Genomic DNA, 26,620 nt, shown 5'->3' on the forward strand with positions numbered 1-26,620 from the left:
ATGAATTGGATAGATTTAATATTTTTTATTTTGTTATTTTTTAATTTTTTTTTTTTTTATTAGTTTTGATAATTTTAATTAATTTAACGTTAATTAGAAATAAATTGATGAATTTTCATAATTTAATAAACAACAACTCATTACATTCAAAAAACATTTGAAATGGAGAACATGAACTTTATTTCATTTTTAATTGTAGAATTTACTAATTTATTTTAATACTAGTATTGAAATTAAATCATTATTTTGTTTATTAAAAAACAATTAATGAATTTTCATAATTTAATTAAACAACTCACATTACATCCAAAAACATTTGAAATGGAGAACATTAACTATATTTCATTTTGTAATTATAGAATTTATTAATTTATTTTAATACTAGTAATGAAATTAAATCATTTCGTTAATTAAAAATAAATTAAATTTTCATAATTTAATAATTAAACAACAACTTACATTACTGTAATATACAAGTAAAAAACTAAACAAAAAAACAAGCAGCTAATTACAGCATGAAGTTAGCTGATGACAAAGTTGAACAGAACTGAATCAACACTGAACTGAACTGATCTGTATAATGACACTATTGTCGTTATTTTACTGTTCATTACCATGAAGCAATGAAACAATCTGTATTATATAAAAGAACTATAGACAAAAATGCAACTTGAAGAACAGCTTAAATAAAAGTGTTTGCATTAATCTAACAATAAATAATAAGCAGATGTGTCCAAAAAATAAAATAACTGCTAGTTTATTTTATGTAGTAAGAGGACAAAAAGAAAAGATGTAGCAGCAGCTGTCAGTGTCGACAAAAACATACAAGAAGTTAATACGAGACAAAAATAAGTACTGTGTGTGTGTGTGTGTGTGTGTGTGTGTGTGTGTGTGTGTGTGTGTGTGGACCTGATTTCTTGGAGAGCGTGGAGACGCCGCTGGACAGTGGGTATGTGTTGATCCAGCCCTGTGTGGCCTGCTGTCTGGAGCCCACCGCTGCGTCCAGACTGCTCCTGGAGTCCGTCACCGCCATCACAGACAGACTGTGCACCGACACGTCCTGAGGATCTGACCGCACACAGCATCATCAGCATCACATACATAAGCTGTTCAAACACTGTTCATGTAGGAGGCAGAACCGCGAGGAACTGTCTGTCAGAACTGTTGAGGTCACATACACTGAAAAAATGTTTACTATGTAACTATTTATAAAATTGACTATCAATTTCAGATTGAAAACATGACATTTTTAATTATAAACATTATTATCTTGTAAAACATACTTCGATAATTTGTTCTATTCACGAGTATTTAAATAATTAATTTCATATATTTACACTATGAATTTAATACAATTAATGTATTTTATGAATTTAAAATAAATGAATAAATTGTAATAAGTGATTTATTAATTATTAAAGATTAATTTATTTAATGAGTAATTTATTAAAATAAATGTATTGTTTATTTATTATTAAAATAAAAGTATTATTTTTTATTAAAATAACTGCATTATTTATTATTAAAATAAATGTACTATTTTTTATTAAAATAATTGCAATATTTATTTATTATTAAATAAATGTATTATTTTTTATTAAAATAATTGCATTATATATTTATTATTAAAATAAATGTATTATTTTTTATTAAAATAATTGCATTATTTATTTATTATTATAATAAATGTATTATTTTTTATTAAAATAATTGCATTATTTATTTATTATTAAATAAATGTATTATTTTTTATTAAAATAATTGCATTATTTATTTATTATTAAAATAAATGTATTATTTTTTATTAAAATAATTGCATTTATTTATTATGGCCTCCATTTCATCCTTTAAATGTTTTTTGCTATAACTAGTCCTGTCACGTGACAAATGAGTGAACAACACATACATATTCTAAGTAGCTTATCAATTGATTTGAGCCCAGCGTGAAGTAAAATGTTTGAGAATTATGTGTAAGAATAAGACAGGAGACAAACATGTCACAAAGTAAACATCACTGATGTGCACGGTGATGGTGTTTGTTCACCTGGAGGCACGAGTTGAGTGGCCGTGAGATATTTCTTATCCGACAGCAGACAGGCGTAGAACTTGATCATGATGCTGATGTCTTCACGCAGACGTTTCTCCGGCTGCGTGGGGAACCGTGGAGCCACACTGAACACACACAAACACAAATTACATTCATCCTGCACAAGAAACCAGATCTGCCTCCTGTTCTGTGTTGATGTTCACACCTGAAGTAATCAAAGGCAGTAGAGTAGATCTTCTCTCTCAGGACGTTACGGATGGTGGCGTTAGTGACCACATCAGCATGAAGAAGAGTGAGACTGAGAGTCAGCAGCCTGAAACACACACACACACACACACACACACACACACACACACACACACACACACGATATGTACGAAATATGAAATACTAAATAACTTTTGTAATGACATGTTGTTTGTACTGAGAGTTTTATCAGTATTATTTCACTATATGACAGGGTCGTAAATAAACAGCTTGCAGTAAAAATGCCACAAAAATGCACCTCAAAATCATTAAAGTGAGATGTGAAAATGAAAGGTTTCCCCACACATCAGAACACTTCTCAAAACTACACAGAAGAGAAAAAAAAAAAAAAAAAAAACCTAATGTTGTGAAATTATTACAATTTAAAATAATATATTGTAAATATATAGCATCATTACTCCAGTCTTCAGTGTCACATGATCTTCAGAAATCATTCTAATATGCAGATTTGCTGCTCAAGAAACATTTCTGATTATTATCAGTGTTGAAAACAGTTGTGCTGATTGTATTTTTATTTGTTTGTTTTTTTGAACCTGTGATACTTTTTCAGGATTTCTTTTTTGATCAATAAAAAGTAAATAAAATAAAAAAAAGAACAGCATTTACTTAGAATAGAAATCTTTTGCAACAATATACACTACTGTTCAAAAGTGTGGGGTCAGTAAATATTTTTCCTTCTTGTTTTTTTGAAAGAATTTAATACTTTTATTCAGCATGGATGTGTAAAATTGATAAAAAGTGACAGTAGAGACTTAAACTGTTACAAAAGATTTCTATTTTAAATAAATGCTGTTCTTTTTAACTTTTTATTCATCAAATAATCCTGAAAAAAATGTATCACAAGCTCCAAAAAAATATTAAGCAGCAGTTTCAAACATTGATAATAAATCATCATATTAGAATGATTTCTGAAGATCATGTGACACTGAAGACTGGATTAATGATGCTGAAAATACAGCTGTGCATCACAGAAATAAATTATATTTTAAAGTATATTAAAATAGAAAACTGTTATTTTAAATTGTAATAATATTTCACAATATTAAAGGTTAGGTTTTGCAGTGTAAAGATGACTTTTGCTGATGTTGATCAGATTTTATTGGTAACAGCCTATAGTACTCTGATTGATTGAGGTGATTTGTTAAATTTACATAAAAATAAACACAGATACATTTAATAAGCCAATAACACCCTTACAAAATAAATAAATCCAGGGGGCAAAAATTGCACTCTTTTAATGGGAGATTTCTGAAGCTGTTAAATATTACATGTACAGTATACAAAAACACGATTCACAAATAATGGTTCATTGTGCAAATGGTGCTGCGTGTGTTTAAAGCGTCACCTGAATCGGGGTCCTATGGCAGCTACGTGGCGGTTCAGGCAGCTCTTGGGCCCGCCGACGCTGAGAGACAGTGCCCTCTGCAGGACACTGGTGAAGATCTCCACCTGATCGGCACTGCAGTACTTGGCGATTTCAAATCTCTGCACTAGAAACTAAACACACACACACACACACACACACACACACACACACACACACACACACACACAGTATGATATGGCAATACGAGGAATGTGATCATTCTGAGACGGAGCGTTTCAGAAAAATCCTGCACGTTCTTTGGTTTCCAGCATATTCTTCACCTTTCTAACAGTGACTGTATGATTTTGAGATCCATATTTTCAAACTGAGAACAGTCGAGGGACTCATACAAACTATTACAAAGGGTGAAAACATTTACTGATGAAGAACAAACAAACAAACATGATGCATTTTGAGCCGGGGGGTGAATACTTTCACACAGGATGACTGGTGCAAACTCTTCTTATTTTGTTTAAAGATCTTATAGCTTTTCCATTTAGTATGGCCCTTCCGAAGCTACTTACATGCTTCCCAGAAGACAAAACTGAAACAACTTACACCAATCATACTGTTCAAAAGTTTACACCCCCGGCTCTTAAAGGAATAGTTCAGCCAAAAATGAAATTTTGCTAAAAATGTGCTCAGGCCATCCAAGATGTGGCTTCTTGGATCTTTGAGATCACTTTTTTTTTCAACTTTAAACCATCGTTAATGGCTAAAACACAAATTTTACTATCTATAATAACACTTTCTCCACTTTGCCACTGGAGAAAACAATATTATGGATTATGGACTATATTTTAGCTGGAAAGCAAAGGTTTAAAGTTAAAAACATCTTGATGATGGATTTGTTTCTTACAAACACGCCGTTTTTCACTTCTCAAGACATTAACTGATGGACTGGAGTGGTGTGGATTATTGTGATGTTTTTATCAGCTGTTTGGACTCTCATTCTGACGGCACCCATTCACTGCAGAGCATCCATTGCTGAGACACTGATGCAATGCTACATTTCTCCAAATCTGACGAAGAAACAAACTCATCCTGATCTTAGATGGTCTGAGGGTGAGCACATTTTCAGCAATTTTTTATTTTGGGCTAAACTACTGCTTTAAATGTAGTGTTTAAACTAAATGCAATTTTTATGAACAATTTTGCAGATTCAGCAAGGTGTATATAAACTTATGACCACAACTGTATATAAATAACATTGACTTGACTTGGTGTACACAGTATGCATACTATGTACAGTATAAATTGTAAGAGTGTAATGGCAGTGTGCATTACAGACCTCAATCCAGAGCGAATGTGGTGTGACGTTGGGTGGACGCGGCAGCGGTTGACTCTCTTCTGAAGCAGCTAAAGGATCTGCCTCCGACTCCGTCTCTGAGAACAAGCCCATCTTCAGCTCGACGGTCATCTGCCAGGCGCCCGCCATCTCACGCATGAACTGCACACACATGCAATGAGCACTACGATCTAAGAGCACATCACACCGTTATAATCCAGCTTTCAGAGACTTACCTGGACTTCAATCCCATTGCGGGCAGCGAGCAGCCACTCCCAGCAGGCGATGGCCGTCTCCATGCCCTGCTCCGTGAACATCTTCAGAGGAGACCAGCAGAGATGATGCAGCAGCTGAAGATCCCAATCTGAGACAGAGATGTTTGTGAGTCACTCAAACATGATCTGCATCCCAAACGGTCCATACGATCATCTGCGTGCTACCTTTAGTGCTGATAAGCAGCGCGGTCATCTTGAACATGTTCTGCGTGAACGCGTCCGAGTCTTTGGCTTCCAGAGCGTCACTCATCTGAGAAACCATCAGCTTGCTGAGGTTTGACTCACTGTGTGTCACTTCGGCAAACTGCAGCATCCCAGCAACCTCAACATACAATCGATAAATACATTAAAGACACAATCAAATCTCACAAACACATATTTCACCCCAATTAAGCCTTAAAGTAAGCCTTTTTAATACGTTTAAAATGATGACATATTCAACATATATTACTAAGAAGTACAGATAATACTACCATAAAGTACAAATCCTTTGATGCTAATTATGAAATAAATTAGCAATATTTAATTTAAAATAAATGATTATTTGTTTATTTGAATATTATTTAAATGACAGAATGATGATTGAGTATGAGAATCTTTTTTTTTACATTTCAGTAAAGAGAATTTGGAATAAAAGTGTGCATATAAAATTATTTTAAAATGCATAAATAAATGTCTTAAATGCATCAATAAGTGCATAAATAAATGCATAAATGTAAACAAAATGCATAAATAGTGCATATACATCTAAATGAATGGATAAATGCATACATCTACAAATATGCATAAATAACTGCACAAATGTCTAAATGAATGCATGCATCTAAAAAAAACAAATGCATAAGTGCATAAATGCACGAAAATTCATATTTATTCAAATATTTGAATAAATGTATAAATACATGCATAAATAAATAAGCACATAAAGTTAATAAATAAATGCATAAATAGTGCATAAATAAATGCATCAAACAAATCTAAAAATGCATGAATGCAATAATAAAGCATAATTGAATAAATAAAAATTGCATAAATAAGTGCATGAATAAGTGCATGAATAAATACATGAATTTATGGATAAACTGCACAAACACACAAATAACTCCCTAAATGTCTAAATACATGTATTAAATAAGTGTAAAAGAGCATAAATAATAGGGGTGGGAGAAAAAAATAGATTCTCCGATGCATCGCGATTCTCTCTTCAACGATTCTGAATCGGTTCTGAACATTTCAGAATCGATTCTGAGCTCAATTATTTTTGCGGCAGGCTTTACTGCACAGAATATGCGCTGTGAGACACGTGCAAATTGCATGACAGTCTGTGCTTCCATCAGCCGTGTTTTACTTTAGATATACTTTCATTTATGTCATTTGCAATGCAGTACTATTAGATGCACGAAACTCGCGCACTGACAGACTTTCACGTGCACTTTGTGTTTGTTGTCCTGAAGTTCAATCACGGCTGCGGTTAAATGCACTTGCATTTTTGAATGTTTATACGAAATTGATGTACACACAGTCAGTTATGTTTTCAGAGCAGGACAAAACAGCTGATATCGATATTGTAGATCAAGAATCATTTTGGACTCGTATCATGACTCCAAGAATTGGAATCTGATAGGATCGTGAAGTGACTGAAGATTACCACCCCTAATAGATGTACAGGATTGTATGACAACATTGTGATGCATCAATGCATCGTTAATCGTAATCGAATCGAATCGTGAGATACCCATAGATTTCCACCCCTAATAAATAAGTGCATAGAATAAGCACATAAATAAACTGCATAAACAGTTTTTAAAGTTTTTTTTTTTTTTTTCATAATACATATAATTTTGTGTTTCCTTCTTTTAATATTTGGTGAAATAGAGTCATATGAAATATGTTCTCATTAGGACTGGCGAGATTTACTAATAAACACCGTATTGAAAGAGTTTACCTCTCCAGTGTAGCGATTCCGCAGGTTGAGTGACGCCATGAAGTTGGAGTAGTCCTTCTTCACACAAGTGGGCCGCTCCGTCAGCTGGGTAACCTGGGAATGATGGAAACTGACCAGTTAAAACATCCCACTACAAACATTAATGACATTTCTGACTAGAATAAATCCATTAATCTATAAAGATATACTCTTATGAGCTGACCACTCTACTGCTATGATAACTGCTTTATAAATGACAAATGAGTTACAGATGGAGTCAATGAAAGAAGCGAGGACAACAGTAACAGCACCAACCTGAGGAAAAGCTGCCTGGGGCAAGTGGGAGGAGCACACGACAGGCCACACCCACCAAACCCGCCGCCAGCCAATCATAGCACACACACAGATGAGTTAGCAGCCAGCGGTTAGCAGAGATGGAATGTAACGGCACAAATAAAGTGAATGACAAAATATTACTCATCACACGTTTACACATGACATGCTGCAAAATAACAACAGAATGCAGAGCATGCACAAAAAACACCACATTTAAAAGAACATATCAACACAACAGTGCTAATGAATATTCATAAAGCATGATTGCAGGGATAATCTGTGTCACACAGCTGAAATGCAGTGAGTGTGTTAGCTGGGATCAAGTCTGAAATACCTGGTTAGATTTAAGCTGTATATAGTGAAAAACATCATTTGTAAAACACATTGTTTCCAAGCAGCTTTACAGCAATTCATTCTGTTAATGACCTTAATGTGGACCTTAAAAGTGCAGTGCATTGTGGGATACAGTACCTCATACTGTACATTATACTCTGTTATACTGAAATATAGCAGGTATAGTAAATATAACAGGGCATCTGCTTCAATGCATACAGAAAATTCACATCATAAATAGCTGTATGCATTAACTGCTAAAAGACATTATTACTGCAGAAATTCTCTTCAAAGTTGCTTTGAAACAATGTGCATTAGGAAAAGAGCTACATAAAACTGGCTTGACCAATAAATAAAAATAAATATTTAAATTCATAATTGCATAATTGTATAAATGCAAATTAATATTAAAAATATTATTTTAAAATAAGACTTTATACATTTAGAATTGTCCTTAATTTTCAAAAATAATGCAAGTGCATATATAAATGCAATGAATACATAAATGTATCTAAATTAATATGTTTTGACATTTAGATTTGTGTAAAAGTATGCTTAATTGTCAAAAATAAATGTCATACATATATACATAATTGCATAACTGCATAAATGCATTATTAATATTAAAATGTATTATTTATATACCATAAGAATCAGATTTTTTTTACATTTATAATTGGCAAAAATAATGCATGAATAACTGCATGTATAAATAAATGCATAAATGCATTAATATAAGCAATTTAAAGCGCACATTCAGATGTTCTGTGAATCTTAAAGCAGTTCAAGATGTTTTGAATTTAGTGGATTTGAATGAGCATGTGGAATAAATCAGATGTTTTACTAAAGACTGATTGAAGATTGATGATTTTATTCCGATCCGCTAAAGACTCGCTACCGTCTTACCTTAATCTGGCCAAAAACCTCAGTTACCATCTCAGTAACCATCTACCGTAAGAGTACAGCACTGGTTAGCATCAGGACGTGTGTTTGTAAGAGGACTGTGGGTCGGGTGTGTTCCTCACCCCCAGCGTTGTGCTTTGACGGTTGTATCCCGCGAAGCTGAGAATGCTCTCGGTAGCCATCGCCAAACCCGTGTGCTGAGACAAACCCGACAGCCAGTTCTGATGCTTGTTCAGATACTCCTGAGACAGACACAGACAGATTTTTTGAAAGAAATTAATACTTTTATTCAGCAAGGATGCATTAAATTCACAGAAAACTGCTATTTTAAATTGCATTTATTTGATCAAAAATACAACAAAAAATACAGTCTTGGTGAGTCATTCAGAGGAGACTTTTTTAAAACATTAAAAATCTTACAGACCTCAAACTTTTGAACATGATTCATATATTTTAATTAACATTCATAAATCTTGGTATTTACAAAGAACACCATATAGCGGAGTCATTTCATAACTAACACTGCATCCAATTCACATCCAATCATTCGCCAAAGGAGCCCATATGGTAAAATATTTCTGTTGAAAGGAAGCATCTGTGCACGCTTTTTGAGGCCAATATTACCCATCTGCTTTGGAAGAACAGATTTTTGTTGTTTTTTCAGTAGTAAAAAAAATAAATAAAAACAACAAATGTGCAGCTGAGGCTGCAACAGCAGTTTATAAATGCATAAACAAAAGTAATAGTGAATTTTGATTCATTTAAAAACATGCAAACAGCAAACGACAAAGAGGTTAGTGAAAATGCTTTAAAAATAATAATACAATCTGATTAAATATATACATCTTGCATAAACAAAAGTAATAGTGAATTTTATACATATATATATATATATATATACATACATATATATATATATATATATATATATATATATATATATACACACACACACACACACTAGGGGTTGCACAGACTAATCACCTAGTCGTTTTCAAGTTTGACGTCGACTAGTCGCTGGTCCTATAGAGGGCGCAACAGGATAATAAATCTTTGAAGGACTTCCACATCTACGCTCCTTTTCCAAACAGTAAAAATGACAAATAAATGTATACTCCGAAAGCTCCCCAAGACATTTTTTGTACAGGTAAGTTAATCGCTGTTCTCATCTAATGCACTGCTGCACTGTAACACACACACATAGGCTACAGACAGTGGCTTGTAAGTCGTGTGCACAGAATCCTTCAGCACGGAAATGTACTATAAACACTGTTCTTTACTGTGCTACTTTATCTATATCTGATTTAGAACAAGCAGAAATCTGTGAGAAATAAAACGACCCAAAAGCAAAAGAACTGATAAAAAGGAGCAATAGCCATGTGGGCAGCGCTGTCATATACCATAGCTGTGCACAAGGGGTTTGTCACAGCTCCAGACTTATTTGTTCATTAATGACATCATCAGCGACTAGTCGACTTCGACTCGACTTTCATCAAATAAAAGTCGACTTTAAAAAAAATCAGAAGTCGTTCAACCCCTAATATATACACATAAATGTTAAACACAAAATAATAATTTTAGATTGTCTGCATGAGTGCATGAACATGCAACACATATAATCATAAATACAACATCTCAGACTCAGAGTACATACTTTTAATGCACAGTATGCGACTTCTACTCACCTGCAGATGAGATTTGGTAACAGAAGCGGCCCATTTCATGGCCTCCTTCAAGATCTCTCCACAGCGGGCGGCAAAGTCCTTCACGATGCTCTGCACAAACACAAAAACTGTTTCAAAACTCTGGACCCACAGTGAGCACATATCCACGGCTCAAAGGCTGCGTCTGTCTCACCTCTCGCGCCTCATGCGTGTCTGGGACCGTTATTCTGTACGGAGTGTCGGGAATGTCGTAGTACGGCTGGTCCTTGTGGATGTCCTGTGTAACAGGAGCCTGGGTTAAGTGACTGACGTGTGAGAGTGTAAACACTAGTAATACTGGTCATGCATGTGTGCTGTACTGACGGCGCTCAGGGACAGAGACAGAGTCTGCAGGATGTCCAACATGGTCTTCAAAACTCTTCCACTCCACAGAAGATGAGGAAACCTAGAGGACAAACAGGGATTTGAGAGATCTGAGCTTCTCATATTATTGTATATGACTATATATTATTAATATTACTACTACTACTACTGCTACCTATTAATATTATTATTAATTATTACTATTATTATTGCAACAACAACTATTATTATTTTCTATTTTAATAGTTATTATTACTAATATTGATGTTAAATTACAAAAATGAAATCCATAAAGAAATTACTATAGCAATACTACTAATAGTACTACTATCAGAATTCGTGCTCTGCATTTAACCCATCCAAAGTGCACACACACATCGTGAACACACACCCGGAGCAGTGGGCAGCCATTTTTGCTGCGGCGCCCGGGAAAAAATGAGTATTTAATAATAATAATAATAATAATAATAATAATAATAATAATAATGGTTGTTGTTGTTGTTAAATTACAATAAATAAAAAAAAAAAAAATTTAAATTAAAATTTTAATAGCAATTAAAATCTGGTAATAAAATACCCCTAAAATTAGTATTTAATTATTATTGTTATTGAGTATTATTATTATTATTATTATTATTATTATTATTATTATTAATTACTATTATTATTGCTACAACATCAATTATTATTTTCTATTATTATAGTTGTTATTATTAATAATATTGATGTTCAATTATAAAAATGAAATCGATAAAGAAATTACTATATCAATCCTACTATTATAAATAAAATACTAAAAATGAGTATTTAATAATAACAATAGTTGCTGTTGTTGTTAAATTACAATAAAAAAAATAATTAAATATACCAAATAAAATCTGGCAATAAAATACCCCTAAAATTAGTATTTTATTATTATTATTACTACTACCACCATCTAGTATTATCATTAATTATTACTATAATTATTGCTACAACAACAACAATTATTTTCTATTATTATATTTGCTATAATTAATATTATTAATGTTCAATTACAAAAATTAAATCAATAAAGAAATTACTATAGCAATACAACTATTATAAATAAAATACCGCAAAAAAATAAAAAATAATTACTACTGCTACTGTTGTTTTTGTTAAATTGTATTATAATAATAATACTTTTCTTATAAAATATATTTTTTATTAAATGTAATTAATACAATTATTAATATAATAAGTTTCTTTTACAGAACAACAATAAAAAGACAATGCTAATATTTAAGCCTGTTTTAATTTCTTTACTTTTATACATTAAACCATAGAGCTTTTATTTTGCTGGCAAACTGCAGGAAGACCTTAAAACTTAAAACATATTTATATACAATTCTCATTTCTAGTTTGGGAATATGTCTGGTGTATTTTGAGTTTTCATAAGCAACAAACTTTGTGTGAGAACTATTTTCTAACAAGCATTCAGAAAAGCTACACGGACCTCACAGACACTGGGTGAAAGTGTTCAGTTTACATCACGAGTGATGCTTCCTATGCTGTCTAGGTAGGGAGCTAGAGAACTAGAGAATGTGTGGATAATGTTACGTCTCGGCGAGTCCTGAGAGGTATTTATCTGCGACCCTGCGGATCCTCTTGTGGGTGTGGTTAAAGTTGACCAATAGGAACTGAGCGTGGCGTTCCAGCTCCTCCTCGTGCTCTTTAGTCTTGGGCTGAAACAGCAATGCGACTGTCAATAAAGAGCGATCAATAATGCATTCAGATCTTTTAAACGCTCGACTCACTTTCTCAGCCATCATCTGCAGGAAAACCTCGAAGACTTTATCACCCACACAAATCACACACTGCATCATGCCTGCAAGCCAAGAGAGAGACACTTGTTTGCAATGATATTGCTGTGACAAAGTTAAGCACCAGAAGAGTGTTCTTTATCTGGCCACAGAGTTTCCTGAACATCATGTGATTAGACTAGTTTCACGATTCTTTCTCTCTTGTATGAGAGCTTCAAACTAAGATTCGCTGAACACTGTCAGAGTTTCTAAATGTTTCCATTAATTCATTTTCTCAAATTGGTTCAATCTGTGCATTTCAATTAAATGACTCAAAACTTGATTCAGTGACTTGTTTGCATCTTTCAAATTATTGGGCATCTCTGTATTGAATAAGAATAAGAATTTATTGTTAGAATGGTGCCTATAAATATCAATTAATATGATTCTTCAGGTTTTGACAGTGGGGAAATTATTTAACTCAACTTTTACTTTAGTTTATGCCTTATAGTAAATATTTTAAACTTATTAAATGAAATACTAAATCAATATTAAAGTCAGATTGTGATTAGACTAGTTTCACAAAACATCTTTAGTAACTTCTTTAAAAAACTTCTTTAATAACATTAATTAGTCAATTTCAATGAATTGATTAAAAACTCTAAAAAGTTGTTTGCACAATCGCTCAAAAAAAAAAAAAAAGTGTTCATGTTGCATTTTTCATATCAAAACAGAGATAAATATCATTGTTTACTGTCATATTGGTCCATATACACTACCAGTCAAAAGTTTTTGAACAGTAAGATTTTTAATCTTTTTTAAAGAATTATCTTCTGCTCACCAAACCTGCATTTATTTAATTCAAAATACAGCAAAAGCAGTTATATTGTGAATATTTTCACTATTTAAAATGACAGTATTTTTTATTTGAATATGTTTTCAAATGTAATTAATTCCTGTGATGCGCAGCTGTATTTTCAGCATCATTACTCCAGTCTTCAGTGTCACATGATCTTCAGAAATCATTCTAATATGCTGATTTGCTTCTCAAAAACATTTATTATTATTTTTAATAATTAAAATAGTTCAGTATAATTTTTTGGGATGGTAATGATGCTAAAAAAAAAATCAGCTTTGAAATCACAGGAATAAATTACATTTTAAAATATATTTAAATACAAAGCAATTCTTTTAAATAGTAAAAATATTTCACAATATTACTGCTTTGGATCAAATAAATGCAGGCTCGGTGAGCAGAAGAGAATTCTTTAAAAAAACAAAATATTAAAAATCTTACCGTACTGGTAGTGTAGATTATAAAGGAATACATATGATTCTTCATGTACAGTACGTTTAATGAAAAACATACTTTGATTAATCGCAACTAGATTTTTGCTTCTTGCTGTAAATATTTTAAATCTGCTAAATTCTGTCACGTTTCTGACCTGATTTGTCTTTCTGGATGGCTTTGTCCTCAAAGTATCTGAACATCACCTGGAAGCGGTCGGCATCATTCGAGTGCAGCATCCTGAGGAACAGAAAGATTAAAACGCACAGATAGGGAAATGATGCATTAAAAAAAAAAAAAAAAAAAAAAATCACCACAATGAGACGAGCTGGAGGCAGGACAGCGTCTCTTACCTCATATACTCCAGTCGGTACACAGACAGCAGGTAAGTGCACATGGCAAAGTCGAGTTTATTGATGAGGGCGGCGGCTTCAGGTGACGGATCCAACAAATTAATGATGGTGCTGCGCAGTTCACTTAACTCCGCTTCAAAAGGAGATCGGTAACACTTTATTCTGATATTCCATATATATGAAATACTGCATGGTATTTTTGTAAAATTGTGTGCAAGGATAAAGTAGTTTGCAACATTGTTGTCACATGATCGAAACACGTGGCATGTTCAGTCCATGGCATCAAGTTAATTTCTCAGAAATAAATTTGGTTGCTTTGCATTTTTTATCAGTTTTTCTTATAAAACTGTTGGGAGTTAAATCAAATAAGTCAATAAGCTTAAAAAAAAAAAAATTTATGTGGCAAGTGAAAATCATGCATCTAATAACATGCATTAACATTTATGCATTTATCCAAAGTGATAAAAACAATCGGTCAAAGAGCCAACAATATTCATAATATATAGTGCAAGGTTTGTTATCAAAGTAACAACACATCTGATTTTAGGAGAACAAATACTGCACCTACTCACCCAACTTTAACACTTTGTGTCAGAGAAAATAGATTTATAGATTTCTGACTTAAAGGGATCGTTCACACACACACACAAAAAAAAGAAAATTCTGTCATTTACTCACCCTCAGGTTGTTCCTGAGTTTCTTTTTTTCTGCTCATAAGAGGATATTCAGAAGAATGATGGTAACCAAACAATTGACGGTAGCCAATGACAAAAACAAATACTGTGGAAGTCAATGGCTACCGATGGTGACCCACATTTTACAAAATATCTTCTTTTGTGCTCAGCAAAGAAAGACCCTCTTACAGGTTTGTAATAAATTCAGGGTGGGTAAATAATAAAATTTGAATTTTGGGGCGAATGATCTCTTTAACATCTGGAGGCTGTAAACAGCACTGAGACTGTAAGAGATTGTTCAGATACCGGAGTAACTGTGTCATTCTTCAGAGCCGAGTTGTACTGGAGCTCTGAACGCAGTGGTTCTCCACTGGGGAACGTGAGCAGTGGAGATTTTGTGGCGATTTCACACACTCCCTCGTACCATTCCTCAGGCCACAGACCTAAAACACACACACACACACACACACACACAGACAGAATCCTGTAGAAATACTCTCTCCTCAGGTTATGAGCTCCTACTACAGCAAACCGTACACGAGACTGTGCATGTGGTGAATTCATGCTTAAATGCTGTCAGTGATGCTGATCATTTTATTTCCTTACCAGAACCTTCCACGGCAAAACCCATGACCACGGAATAGAGCCAGAAATCTCTAAAGAGCTTCTGAAGGCGAGGTTTGGCCTCTTTAATCGGAGGCAACCGGCGGGTCAACTGCATACAATCGAACACAAGACACAATTAACTTAATTTTAAAATTAGAAACATGAAAATGTTGGTAGTTCTTTCAAAGAATTATATCCTATAAAAACAGTTGCCACTGTTCATGCATTTCAAGGTTTTGTTTCTTCAATTCCATTTATTAAACAAAAAATAATTACACAAATAAACATAATAAAATGATGATTAAAAACTAAAATGTAAATAATAAAGAAAATGAATAAAATAATTGCATATAAAAATAAAATAACAGTTACTATATTTTTTATTGTAACATAATATTCTTATCACATCAGGGATTTGTTTATGTTCATTGTTTAACATTCCACATTATCCGTTTGCATTCAAAAAAAAAATAAAAAATGCAAAAAAAAAAAAAAGTTCAAATAGAGTCCATATCACTAAATGCATCTACTTTTCCCTCTAAGTACACATGTGTCAGCTTTTCCAAACGTGTCAACTTTTTTCAATCCACTGAGTGCTTTTCAATGCACTTTTAGAATTAAAATCTATAAATGTACATTTACTAAATGTACTAGATAAACATCCAATAAGCACAATTTAGCCTCCAAGGAAACACTCTCTTCAGTCAGATCACAGATCATATCAAGAACCTTTTCCAGAACAACTGCAACTCTCTGCATACAATGAAACAGCGTGCCAGTTTCCTCTATACATTTTATACAGTTGTCAGGGATATTAAGATAAAAGCTATGCAGTGTTACTATGGTAATATAAGTCCTAAGAGGCCATTTACAGTGTATTTGTATTAATTTGCACCTAGTATTAACATATTGAGTGCATTTCAAGGGTTAATCGAGTCAGATGAAGGTCTGTGAGGACTGTTTGAACTCGCTGCTGTTTGATCAGTGAAGAGCCACTTCAAAGTCCAGCTGGAGAACGAACCCACAAACAGACAGTCCACACTCACAAAAACACAGATTCCAGAGCGAGAGAGCAGGTAAGCAGCTCTAACTAGCATTAACGATTTCATAAGACTGTTGACACTGGTGTGATATTTCTGAGATCAAGCTAAGGAAGTAACCAAAGGCAAAACTTTAACAATCATTGAAAATCACTGAAAAAATAAATTGATTATTCTGGATACTGGGTGTCCCCATAACGGTTTATAGTGTTCACAGCTTAGGATTTACTTTATTTACAACTCACTTTGGATCAGTGTTGTTATTGTTAACAAAAATCTGTAATATTGAGAAAAAAAAAGAAATAAAATGGAAACAAAAAAAATTTAAAAATGAAATTAATATTAAAAAGGTTTCCTTGCAAGCCAGCTAAAAATAGTAGTTGAAGCATGAAATCTCAAAAACAATAGAAAAAAATTCAGAAAACAGACTAAAATTACGATTAATATTAACAATATTAAAAATAATAAAATAAATTAAAATATAAATAATACCATAACAGTATATTAATGTGGTATTATTAAATTAACCCTACTTCGGATAAAAGCATCTGCTAAATTAATAAATGTAAATGTGTACATGGCATATTAGCGTTGCGTGCTATATTTCAGAGAAAGGTCTGCGTAATATATATATGTACATTTGTCAATCGTTCAGAATTCCCATGTGTGCAGTTTTTTTTTTTTTTTTTTTTTTCATAGGATGTGGTTTGTTCCAGTTATAGTTGTAGCCTCTCTCCTGAGCAACCCTGCTCTAGCTGGGGTCAAAGACCTCAGCTCACACTTTAGCGGAAGTGAGAAGGAAAAGGTGGATGCCCGTGGACTTTCTCCAAAAGGAGAGAACACAGACATTGAGTCCATTCCTCTGGACTTCCATCGAGAGAATACGGTCACAAATGACCTCCCTCTGGAGGGGTTGGAAGATGAAGACTACATCGACTTCGATAAGATCTTGGCGGAGGGTGAGGATGACTATAGTGAAGGCGATCATATAGACGAGATTTCCACTCCTGCTCCTGACCTGGACCTCTTTGGGGAGCCCAGTGACCCCAAAATACGGCGAGCACGTCTGTTGCGGCTATTCCATGGGCGAACTCGTCTGCAGCGCATCAACGTGGTCAACACCCGCTTCGGGTGCCGGCTTTATCGGAAACTGCGCAATCGACTTAACCAGACGGACAACATTCTGCTCGCTCCTGTCGGGATCTCCATTGCGATGGGCATGATGGCTCTGGGAGCCGGCCCAACCTCTCACGAACAACTCTACCAAACTCTGGGATTTGCTGAATTCGTCAACGCCAGCACTCATTACGATAACTCGACCGTGCACAAGCTGTTCCGCAAACTCACGCACAGGCTCTTCCGACGGAACTTCGGCTACAACTTACGCTCCGTTAATGACCTGTACGTGAAAAGAAACACCCGCATACAGGAGGCTTTCCGTAGCGATGTAAAGATGTACTACTTTGCCGAGCCACAGTCTGTGGACTTTGCCGACCCAGCCTTCCTTGTGAAGGCCAACCAGCGCATTCAGAAGATCACCAAAGGTCTGATAAAGGAACCGCTGAAGAGCGTAGACCCCAATATGGCAGTGATGCTCCTGAACTACCTGTACTTCAAAGGTGAATCAATTCAAGCCCATACAAAGACTGAAACTCATTAGGACTAATGGTTTAATCCTTCACTTGAATAGTCTGCCCTCAATCCAAAAGCAAAAAATCATGTACTATTTGAAATGCTTTGAGTACTACCACTGAGTTCAATATTGAGCATTCAGTTTGATGTTAGCCTGACTAAATAGACCAGCATCTTAACTAGGTCAACCGAACTTCATGGCTGTGCTGGTTCGCCAGTTAGACCTGCACCAAACCAACATAAACCAGTACAATTACAACCTAAGCTGTTTTTTTTTTTCAACAGGGAAACCTGTAAACTAACTTACTTGAGACTTCCGTTCCAACCCTGCCCAAAACACCTGGCTGTAATTTTCTAGTACTCTTGAGCACTTTGATTAGCTTTTATGTTTGCTTTTGGCTGAAGATCAACTGTGCAGGACTGTAGCCCTCTAGGATCAGGGTTGTCTTCCCCTGTTGTAGATCTTTGGTGAATAAGAACTTCTGTCCAACCAGGGGTGTCTAATTCTGCTCCTGAATGGTCTATTTCCTGCAGGGTTTAGCTCTAATACATGTGCCTGGAAGTTTCCTGCGATCCTGAAGAGTTTGATTAGCTGGTTTAGGTGTGTTTAATTAGGACTGTATATTGATTTTGATGGATTTTAGCTCTAATATACTAGAGTTGGCTACCCCTGTTGAAGATATTTGGTAAATAGGTACTTCTGTCTCAACAAGTGGTGTTCAATCATGTTTCTGGAGGGTCAATTTCCTGAGAAGTGTAGTTCCAACACATGTGCCTGAAGCATTTTTGCAATCCTGAAGAGAATGATTAGCTGGTTCAGGTATGTTTAATTAGGACTGGAGCTAAACTCTGCTGGATGATGACCCTCCAAGACTAGAGTTGGCTACCCCTGTTGAAGATATTTGGTAAATAGGTACTTCTGTCTCAACAAGTGGTGTTCAATCATGTTTCTGGAGGGTCAATTTCCTGAGAAGTGTAGTTCCAACACATGTGCCTGAAGCATTTTTGCAATCCTGAAGAGAATGATTAGCTGGTTCAGGTGTGTTTAATTAGGACTGGAGCTAAACTCTGCTGAATGATGGCCCTTCAAGAGAAGGGTTGGCTTCCCCGGCTGTAGATATTTGGTGAATGGGAACTTCTGTCCAACCAGGGGTGTCTAATTCTGCTCCCGAAGGGTCCATTTCCTGCAGAGTTTAGATCTAATACATGTGCCTGGAAGTTTCTTGTGATCCTGAAGATCTTGATTAGCTGGTTCAGGTGTGTTTATGGTGTGTTTAAATCAGACACTGGATGATGACCCTCCAAGAGTAGGGTTGGCTACCCCTGCTGAAGATATTTGGTAAATAGGGACTTCTGTCTCAAAGGGTGTTAAATCCTGTTTCTGGAGGGTCAATTTCCTGAAAAATGTAGCTCCAAAACATGGGCCTGTAGCATATTTGCAATCCTGAAGACAATGATTAGCTGGTTCAGGTGTGTTTAATTAGGACTAGAGCTAAATAATGGCTCTGCTGTAGGGCTGCACGATTAATCGCATGCATTTGTCATGCGTGTCTCATCAGTAAAGCCGGTTCCGTGATTAGCGGTAAATGTCCGTCACCTGTTTTCAAATGCACCGGGAGTTCATACACAGAGCCGTAGTTCACTGACAAGCTACGCAACATCGTGTTCATAATCGAATGCGATTCATCTCAATTATGAACAGAATATTGCGTAGCTTGTCAGTGAACTACGGCTCTGTGTATGAACTCCCGGTGCATTTGAAAACAGGTGACAGACATTTACCGCTAATCACGGAACCGGCTTTACTGATGAGACACGCATGACAAATGCATGCGATTAATCGTGCAGCCCTACTCTGCTGGATAATGGCTCTCCAAAAGAAGGGTTGGCTTCCCCAGCTGTAGATCTTCTGTCTCAACCAAGGGTGTCCAGTCCCACTTCTGGAGGGCCAATATCCTGCAGACTTTAGTGCTAGCACACCTGCCTGAAGGTTTTTTGTGATCCTGAAGACCTTGATTAGCTGGTTCAGGTGTGTTTAATGAGGGCAAGAACTAAACTCTACAGGAAGATGGCCCCCAGCACTGACTACCACAGCAGTAGATATTTGGTAAACTGGAACTGTTGTTTCAAACAGGGGTGTCCAATCCTGCTCCTGGAAAATCACTTTCTCGCAGAGTGTAGCTCCAACACACATGCCTGAAAGTTTCTAGAGATCCTGAAGACATTTAAAGTGACGTGATATAAAGCCAAGTATGGTTACCCATACTCAGAATTCATACTCTGCATTTAACCCATCCAAAGTGCAAACACACACACCGTGAACACACACCCGGAGCAGTGGGCAGCCATTTATGCTGCAGCACCCAGGGAGCAGTTAGGGGTTCGGTGCCTTGCTCAAGGGCACCTCATTCATGGTATTGCCGGCCCATGACTCGAACCCACAACCTTAGGGTTAGGAGTCAAACTCTCTAACCATTAGGCCCCGACTTCTTCTAGTGTGAATTAATTTGCTTGTTTAGGGCTAGAGCTAAACTCCGCTGGAAGGTGACCCTCCAGAAACAGGACTGCACACCCCTTCTTTAAACAGATTAGAAGTCATAAGGAATACTATTACACACAACTTTGAAATAACAACACAACCTTATCTATTCACTGGTACAACAAATGCAGGTACATGGGAGCAGAAGTTCCCGAAGGAACTGACACACTACCGGCAATTCCGTGTCAATGAGAAAAAGCAGGTGCGCGTTCCCATGATGCAGAACAAAGGAAGCTACCTGGCAGCGGCCGATCACGAGCTCAACTGCGACATACTGCAGCTGCCCTACACTGGAAACATCAGCATGATCATCGCCGTTCCTCAGAAACTCTCTGGAATGAGATCCCTGGAGCAGGAAATCTCCCCAACTCTGATCAATAAGTGGCTTAGCAACATGACCAACAGGTAAAGCACTAGCCGTAGGTGTGAGACCAAGTTACAAACAAGTCATTTTAATGTCTCTGACTCAATGACTTTAAGTGCTGAAGATGATTTAACATGAAGTTGGACAAGTTCCTGGATTAATATCCTTGTTGGTTATGGAACAACACTGCTATCAATCTCTTAGATACTAGAGTTAAGTTCAGGGTTAACCAATGTTCTTATTACCCTATAATTTCCCTGAATTTCCACTTTTAGTGGTACTTTATGATTTGGAATATAGTTTGGTCTTTGGTTTATAGTTAGGGTTTGATGTTAGTGTTGGAGCTTGATAAGAATATTGATCCAGAAATACATCCTACTTGGCTAAATCATTTTCCAGTAGTCTCTTGGCCTTGCATGGTCTTAAAATCTTCCTCTGATAGGACTCGTGAGGTGGTTTTCCCACGGTTTAAGCTGGAGCAGAACTACGACTTGATTGAGCACCTGAAGGAAATGGGCTTGTCGGACCCGTTTACTGAAAAGGGTGACTTTTCCCCAATGACTTCCGAGAAGGTCATCATCAACTGGGTAAGAGAACAACTGACAAATTCAACTCATAACTTGTTCAACAGCTTCTGCTGTGTTGAGAACACTTTGGGTCACCTACGCCTAATCTCCTACAAAAACATACTCTTTGACCTTTCATTGCACCATCATAACCTTCTTTTCCTGGAAAACTACTTCTCTTCTCTCTCAGTTTAAGCATCAGGGCACCATTACAGTGAATGAAGAAGGTACAGAGGCCGCAGCAATGACACACATCGGATTCATGCCTTTATCAACACAGACGCGTTTCATCGTGGACCGCCCCTTCCTCTTCCTCATCTACGAGCATCGCACGGGCTGCGTTGTGTTCATGGGACGTGTGGTAGACCCTTCACAGAGTTAATCAGATGCACATACACAATACAGCCGTGTAATGGCTGATGCATCACTGTATAACAATGAAACTTAGCCAAATAAGCGGATGAGAATGATAGTTGTTTTGTTTTATCAAGTAAAGTGAGTTTTGTAAAGAAATGCTAGTGAAATTTAAAAACACTGATAAACATCTGTGTATTTTTGAAGCAGAACGTGTCGTTAAATAAAATGAATCAGAGGACTGGATTATTGAATTAATCTGATCAAAGGGTGAATAAAAACAACACTCGAGTACACCAACAACATGGCAGAACATTTTGCAAGCCAAGTAAATATTTGTCAGAGAAGTTAAAGTCTAACCACAGGCGCTCAAGATCTAATTACAGTTTCTAGACAGACACATGAATAATGAAGCATCAAACAGAGCAGAAAGAGAAAAAACAAAAAACAGTATCTGATTACAAACAAGGAGCAAGATTTATCTAACTTTATGTAGACAAAATATTTGATTAGTTACTTTCATGCTTTTGAAAAATGTACTCTTTGATCTTCAAAGGCATGCTAGCCCTAAGAGAGCTCATAAATCATTTAAAGGCACTCAACAGGAAAACATTTTTTTCCTTTCCATTAACATTTGCATAATATATATCCGATGTAAAACAGGCCCCGAAGAAAATATTGCTATTTTTATTTTTGTTTCAATGTGATCAACAACTCAGTAATCACCTTTGTCAAAGTTACTTACCAAAAATATTTATACAATTTAATAGAAAATGCTATGTAATATTTATAATATTTAAAAGCAGTTCTCTATGGCCTTTAAAAATTATAACAAATATAATTTCTAATATTAAGATTTCATATTATTTATAATATTTTAATTGTAATATTATTCTATTGAATTACATTAAAGCGTATTAAATATTTTGTTTATATAAAATCATTACATTTTAATTCCAAAAGCATAATTTATGCTTGCAGCACGTCCCCTTAAATAAAATGCATATAAAAGAATGAAATGAGACTGTTTAAATGCTGTGAGTGTGTGTCTGTGTGTGTCTTACCACAGCAATTACAGGGATGAGGACGCCTAGATTACCAGCACTGCTGGACGCCTAGAAATTAAAATAATAACTAAATTAAAACAACATTCGAGACACACTGAAACATTTCAGAATCCTATTTATGACCCTGGAGCACAAAACCAGTCTTAAGTTGCACGGGTATGTTTGTAGCAATAGCCAAAACTTCACTGTACAAGTCAAAATTATAGATTTTTCTTTTATGCCAAAAATCATTAGAATATTAAGTAAAGATCATGTTCAATGAAGATGTTTCGTACCAGAAATATATAAAAACTTCATTTTTGATTAGTAAAATGCATTGCTAAGGTTTAATTTGGACAACTTTAAAGGAGATTTTCTCAACATTTTCAAATAGTTGCATCTCGGCAAGATATTGTCTGATCCTAATAAACTTAAATTCGAAAAATTGACACTTAAGACTGTTTTTGTGGTCTAGGTTCACATTTTTTAACTAATGTAAGTGTAGAGCCAGATTGCAGGTCAAACACAGACTGACTTTGAGGGCCGGTCCTTTATCACTGGCGCGTTCACTGGCTCTCTTGCCCTCCAGGCCGAGCTGAACGAACAGCTCCAGCAGATTGACCAGCAGCTCGTCCACCAGCTGCTCCCCCTGCAGGTTAGCTGCGATATTAGCCAGGGCGTTTATCACAGCTAGAGAGCAGTGCCTGCACAAACACACACCCTTCATATTAAACCACCACCAGATACACACTGGAAGCAGGTTTAATTAATAAATGTATAAATCACTTAAAATATCATCGAATTATTGTAACTTCCAGAACGTTCAATAGGGTTGCGATGATAAATCGATTTGTGGATCGATTCTGTGATTTTCGCGAATGCATCGCGATTCTGAGCTATATTAGTGAAAGCCAAAATTATTAATAGTAAAATTATGCTGATACACAAAGGTCATTTACATAAATCCAAGATTCATTAATAAGTACATAAATTTACTATTATTAATTTAGAATATAATTTTATAATATTATAATTTTATGATTTATAATAATATAACTTTAATATTATTCTATTAAATACTATAAATGTTGTATTAAATATTTTATAAAATAGAACTGAAAGTCAAAAGTCAATAAATCCTCCAAATATTATTATTTGTGCACATACCTTTAAGATAAAAACCACATAAAAAGAATGAAATGGGAATCGTCTGCATAAATGCACACATACAGAAATCTAAAAATACACAATTGCAAAAAAAATGAATTAAATAGCCTGTTTAATTATTCTTATTCTAAAGCTCAGAGCGAGGCTGGAAAATGGTAATGAAAAACTAAATTATGGTGCAAACAACCTTGACAAATATTATGACTGGACTTAAAGAAAACTATTAAAAGCTAAAAAAGCATAAAATTTCTTGTTTCAAATGTTAAAATGCCTGAAACTTCCTCAGATGCTATCAAGCATTTCTCAGACTAATCATCACTGCCTGATGCATTTTTTATGCATTCAGTTTAAAGCATGCACACACACACACACACACACACACACACACACACACACACACCTGTATCCGTGGTCTTTGTAGTCTTTGGTGGCTGAATACACCACATTACTGGCTTTCACACTGATTTGCTGGAACAGGTTCCAGACCTCCTGATAGATGTATTGCTGTAAAAAAAAACAAATCACACACTGTCTGTTTTAAAAAAAACAAATTATACCTGCTCCATTTTTCAGATCAAGATCAGGGATTAAAATTAACCCACCAAATGCAGGTGAAAAAATAATAAAATATACACTCACTGTAAAATGAATGATGCAGTAATTTACTGTAGATAATTTAGTAGTAATTTACTGCCATATTCATAGTAAATGAGAGAGAAATAAGATTTAAATTAGTCTTAATACAATAATTATTCAATCAATTGTATAAAATAATTTATTTTTACTAATAATATGTATATGTATATTTTACAAAAAAAAACAAAAAAACAAATACAGTAAATAAAAAAATAATTATTCACAATTTTTACAATTTGATAAAAATTCTAATAGCTTCTCAGGAGAAACTTTTTTTTTTTTAAATGTCCATTTATGTACTTTGAGTAAAAATATTTCCTAGTATCATTTAAAGCAGGATACTCTAATTAAATATTAAATGGACCCTGGAGCACAAAAGCAGTCTTAAGTCTCTGGGGTATATTTGTAGCAATAGCCAAAGATACATTGTATGGGTCAAAATTATTGATTTTTCTCTTATGCCAAAAATCATTAGGATATTAAGTAAAGATCATGTTCCATGAAGATATTTTGTAAATTTCCTACCTTAAATATATCAAAACTTCAGTTCTGATTAGTAATATGCATTGCTAAAATATCTTCTATGTTCAACATAAGAAAGCAACTCATACAGGTTTGGAACGACATGAGGGTGAGAAAATAACAGAATTTTAGTTTCTGGGTGAACTATCCCTTTAAGAGACACCTAAAAGTTTCTTTCCCATACAGTCAATAACTGTAGTCATGCTTGAAAATGCACACCAGCGTAAATCATTAGACATGAGCTGTGATGCAAATGCACAGAAAGAATCGACTGGAAATCAACGCTGCAGCTTCTCGCAGCGAACAGCTGTAATTATGTGTAAATCAGCTCCTCACGTTCCCCGTAATGACCATGCAGCCCAGCTGGTCTATGATCAGCACGTCTAACTGCGAGGGCGGCTGGCAGAACTTCTGCTGCAGGATCTGCAGGATGGGCTCCATGACTTTAGGACAGTCTCTCATGGCCACGGCGATGTGACCGAGCGCACGGATGGTGTGATCCGGGATGAGATGAGCCTCCCTGAGGAGAAACACACCCGCCGGAGTCAACAAAACCACATCAGCACTCAGAGAGAGAGAGAGAGAGAGAGAGAGTGTGTTTGTTTCCTCACTTGTCATTCTCCTGGGAGATGTAGAGCCGGTTCGACAGGCTGGCTAAGAACGCCTCCACTATTACAGGATCCATAGTGAGGCCAGCATTCAGACATCTGCAGACCACAGTCATGTCAGTGGTTATGTTTACATGCAGTGATTTTCAGCCTGATTTATGATTCTGAAATCATCCTAAACCCAGCAATCCGAATCACATCCTCATTTACATGTGCATTACATTTATTCCTAAGAAACTTTCAGCGCATTCATATTTTAGTATTGAGATACAATCATAGTTTTTGTTAATGTTTAATTAGATTTTATTTTTATATTAAGCATTTTCACTTTATAGTAAAGTTTGTCATTTTTTTATTTTAATATTTCTATACAGTTTTTAGTAATTTTTATTTATTAGTTTTAGTACTATTCCATTATTTATTAGTTGTGGTTATTTTAATACAAGTTAAATTAAAGAAAATGACAAATATATATAAGTTTTTATTTTATTTAATCTAACTTATATTATATTGCAAGTTTTTATGGTTTTATGATATGGTTTTATATATAGGTTTTTTTTTTTTCATAAAATTTGCCCAAACCAATTTGTTTATATATCAATATGGCTTTGAAATAATAATAATAATAATAATAATAATAATAATAATAATAATAATAATAATAATGACTATTACTTCAACTACTACTAAATAAAA

At 34.9% G+C, this 26,620-nt stretch overlaps 2 protein-coding genes across 2 annotated transcripts in view; one reads left to right on the forward strand and one right to left on the reverse strand.

Moving 5' to 3' along the window:
* LOC109056706 (phosphatidylinositol 4-kinase alpha-like) overlaps window positions 1–26,620 on the reverse strand; it is a 51,463-nt gene that overhangs the window by 12,944 nt on the left and 11,899 nt on the right. Inside the window, exons 15-38 of the mRNA XM_042761575.1 lie at window positions 25,928–26,023; window positions 25,653–25,836; window positions 24,559–24,662; window positions 23,527–23,695; window positions 23,010–23,060; window positions 15,451–15,559; window positions 15,151–15,287; window positions 14,171–14,304; window positions 13,975–14,057; window positions 12,545–12,615; window positions 12,348–12,472; window positions 10,767–10,848; window positions 10,597–10,680; window positions 10,425–10,514; window positions 8,862–8,981; window positions 7,483–7,497; window positions 7,189–7,281; window positions 5,409–5,565; window positions 5,205–5,332; window positions 4,972–5,130; window positions 3,660–3,811; window positions 2,253–2,360; window positions 2,045–2,172; window positions 910–1,068 (exon numbers count right to left, since the gene is read on the reverse strand). Of these exons, the coding sequence (XP_042617509.1) occupies window positions 910–1,068; window positions 2,045–2,172; window positions 2,253–2,360; window positions 3,660–3,811; window positions 4,972–5,130; window positions 5,205–5,332; window positions 5,409–5,565; window positions 7,189–7,281; window positions 7,483–7,497; window positions 8,862–8,981; window positions 10,425–10,514; window positions 10,597–10,680; window positions 10,767–10,848; window positions 12,348–12,472; window positions 12,545–12,615; window positions 13,975–14,057; window positions 14,171–14,304; window positions 15,151–15,287; window positions 15,451–15,559; window positions 23,010–23,060; window positions 23,527–23,695; window positions 24,559–24,662; window positions 25,653–25,836; window positions 25,928–26,023 (2,738 nt within the window). The remainder of the gene's footprint in view (window positions 1–909; window positions 1,069–2,044; window positions 2,173–2,252; window positions 2,361–3,659; window positions 3,812–4,971; window positions 5,131–5,204; window positions 5,333–5,408; window positions 5,566–7,188; window positions 7,282–7,482; window positions 7,498–8,861; window positions 8,982–10,424; window positions 10,515–10,596; window positions 10,681–10,766; window positions 10,849–12,347; window positions 12,473–12,544; window positions 12,616–13,974; window positions 14,058–14,170; window positions 14,305–15,150; window positions 15,288–15,450; window positions 15,560–23,009; window positions 23,061–23,526; window positions 23,696–24,558; window positions 24,663–25,652; window positions 25,837–25,927; window positions 26,024–26,620) is intronic.
* Window positions 16,396–22,191, forward strand: LOC122145889 (heparin cofactor 2-like). The gene is made up of 5 exons (XM_042761573.1): window positions 16,396–16,526; window positions 17,190–18,109; window positions 20,793–21,066; window positions 21,468–21,612; window positions 21,782–22,191. The coding sequence occupies exons 2-5, from the start codon at window positions 17,191–17,193 to the stop codon at window positions 21,971–21,973; spliced, it is 1,530 nt and encodes a 509-aa protein (XP_042617507.1). The 5' UTR covers window positions 16,396–16,526; window position 17,190; the 3' UTR covers window positions 21,974–22,191.

Source organism: Cyprinus carpio, chromosome A8, assembly GCF_018340385.1.
Source record: "Cyprinus carpio isolate SPL01 chromosome A8, ASM1834038v1, whole genome shotgun sequence".
In the NCBI taxonomy this organism is placed as follows: Eukaryota; Metazoa; Chordata; class Actinopteri; order Cypriniformes; family Cyprinidae; genus Cyprinus; species Cyprinus carpio.

Bases quoted from the DNA above. Each gene is read 5' to 3' on its own strand.
- LOC122145889 (XM_042761573.1), top strand. From the start codon at position 17,191: ATGTGGTTTGTTCCAGTTATAGTTGTAGCCTCTCTCCTGAGCAACCCT. The intron at 18,110-20,792 runs GTGAATCAATTC...CAACAAATGCAG, and splicing joins GAACTACCTGTACTTCAAAG to GTACATGGGAGCAGAAGTTC. The intron at 21,067-21,467 runs GTAAAGCACTAG...TTCCTCTGATAG, and splicing joins CTTAGCAACATGACCAACAG to GACTCGTGAGGTGGTTTTCC.